The 1,816-nt window shown below is 40.5% G+C and overlaps 1 protein-coding gene across 1 annotated transcript in view; it reads left to right on the top strand.

The window, feature by feature from the left end:
* The window catches only part of LOC106532720 (sphingosine-1-phosphate lyase 1), a gene marked incomplete at its 5' end in the record, with an annotated part of 15,112 nt that extends 13,350 nt beyond the window's left edge, over window positions 1-1,762 (top strand). Inside the window, 1 exon segment of the mRNA XM_014028838.1 lies at window positions 197-1,762. Coding sequence (XP_013884292.1) covers window positions 197-340 — 144 coding nt within the window.
* Window positions 1,763-1,816: the final 54 nt, after the last annotated feature.

Here is a 1,816-nt window from a genome sequence, read left to right as displayed (position 1 = left end):
CTTTTTTAAAAATGTAAGAAGTAGATGTAGAAAGTAGGCTGAAAAATAATTACTCAAGTAAAGTACAGATACCCAAAAATTCTAATTAAGTACAGTAACAAAGTATTTGTACTTAGTTCCTGTACAGCTCTGGGTGTGTTGGACGCTCCAGTGTCGAGGAGAACCTGGTCTGAACGCTGACTTCCTGTCGTTTCAGGGCGCGATCTACGGCATGGCCCAGTCCATCCCGGACCGGTCCCTGGTGACGGAGATCTCCCGGGGCTTCCTGGACTGCCTCTACAGCACCGAGGTGCCAAAACCCAACGCCAGCCACATGAACGGCAACGGCAAAGCCCACTGAAACGGTGCCGCGCCTTCTCAGGCTGAACCCTGCAGGGAAATGCTCCCCCCCTCCCTGAACTCCTAACGATTGCCTTATCCTGCAAAAAAACAAAAACAAAAAAAAAACGTATGTACATCAAGCCCTTCGAAGCACAAGCCATCATGGTTTTAATCAGCCCAGAGGGAAACTGCTACAGGGACGAAACGACTGGGTCCAAACGGTTTATGTTTTTAACTTAATTATTTTAATTTTCTCACGGGATCATTTGCGTGTTTTTAGTTTTTGTTGTTTTATTTCAAAACATTGATTTCAGTCATGGTTTCTAACAGTTAACGTCACTTCTTCTGCTCACCACATAACAGAACCGTGCAGTTTTATTCCACTGTCAGAACATTTCAGCTCATTGTCTGTGATGACTCAGCAAAAACAAACAAACAAACCCAGGTGGAGCTGTGCTGCCCTCTAGCAGGACAGCTGCTGTACTGCAGCGGCCCGACTCAGTGTTTTCCTGCAAAAAAAAAATCAATATTTTTTATTCTTTTTCTAAAGACCTAAAAGCACTGATGAGAACGTTTCAGGTTAAAGTAAACTAAACTACTCGATTTGTGATTTTTATGATGGAAGTTTCTCAGCTGTGAGTGAATCTGCGTGTTTTTGCGACATGAAAATGAGTCGAGGGCATTAAAGTTTAGACAGCAGCTAGAGGAATCCAAAGCTTTTCTTGTTTTATTAATATTTCACRTAGAAACTGTCTGAAGAGGTGCTTCATCATTACAGACTGAACTCACGGCTCTTTCTCACTTCTGGTCAAATATTTCCGMGAAACAAACTAACATTTTAGTTTTTGTGTTTTCTGTAGTTGCCTCCTGATTTAATCTACCTCAGTTTCTACCCGGTGCAAAGCCATTTTGTTCACCATCCCTGCAGACGTCCGAAACAACGGTAACAATCCCATCCACTGTGACTGAGGTTTAAATATTAGTTTCATCACGGGAGAAAATTTCCTTCTGCGTCTGGATTTTCTGATCAGCGGGACTTTTGAGACCAGAGCGGARCTTGTTCTCTTCTAATACTGTTTTATTTTTGTGTTATTTGTGTGCAATATGTGTTTGTTTTTGTTTTATGAAGTGAAATAAAAAGGGGGGAATCAGAAGCGATGTAGCAGCTGCTACCGTAAGCCTTGAAAGTGGCGTCTAACCACTGCTAATCACTATTTTTTGTGAGTAATTTTGTTTTAACGACATTAGACCTGAATGTATTTCTTGCATGTAGATTTTTTTTTCCATCTCTTAGTGCCTGGTTTAATTTCGGTTCCATCCAACCTGAGATCCTGTGTGCCGACAGCAGCTCGTAGTGTTCTGCTTTAATAACTAAAAAAACGCTGGTGATGGAAAGTTATGATTATGAAGATTTTTTCAAATAAAATCCTTTTAATGTAAATTTCTTTTTACTTTTTATCATCTCATTTTTTAAATCCCAGAACAGGTTTATTCA

The sequence above is a fragment of the Austrofundulus limnaeus genome, unplaced genomic scaffold (genome assembly GCF_001266775.1).
Source record: "Austrofundulus limnaeus strain Quisiro unplaced genomic scaffold, Austrofundulus_limnaeus-1.0 Scaffold819, whole genome shotgun sequence".
NCBI classification, from domain to species: domain Eukaryota; kingdom Metazoa; phylum Chordata; class Actinopteri; order Cyprinodontiformes; family Rivulidae; genus Austrofundulus; species Austrofundulus limnaeus.
Note: the sequence above shows the minus strand (reverse complement) of the source record. Positions and strands in the feature narration are given on the sequence as shown.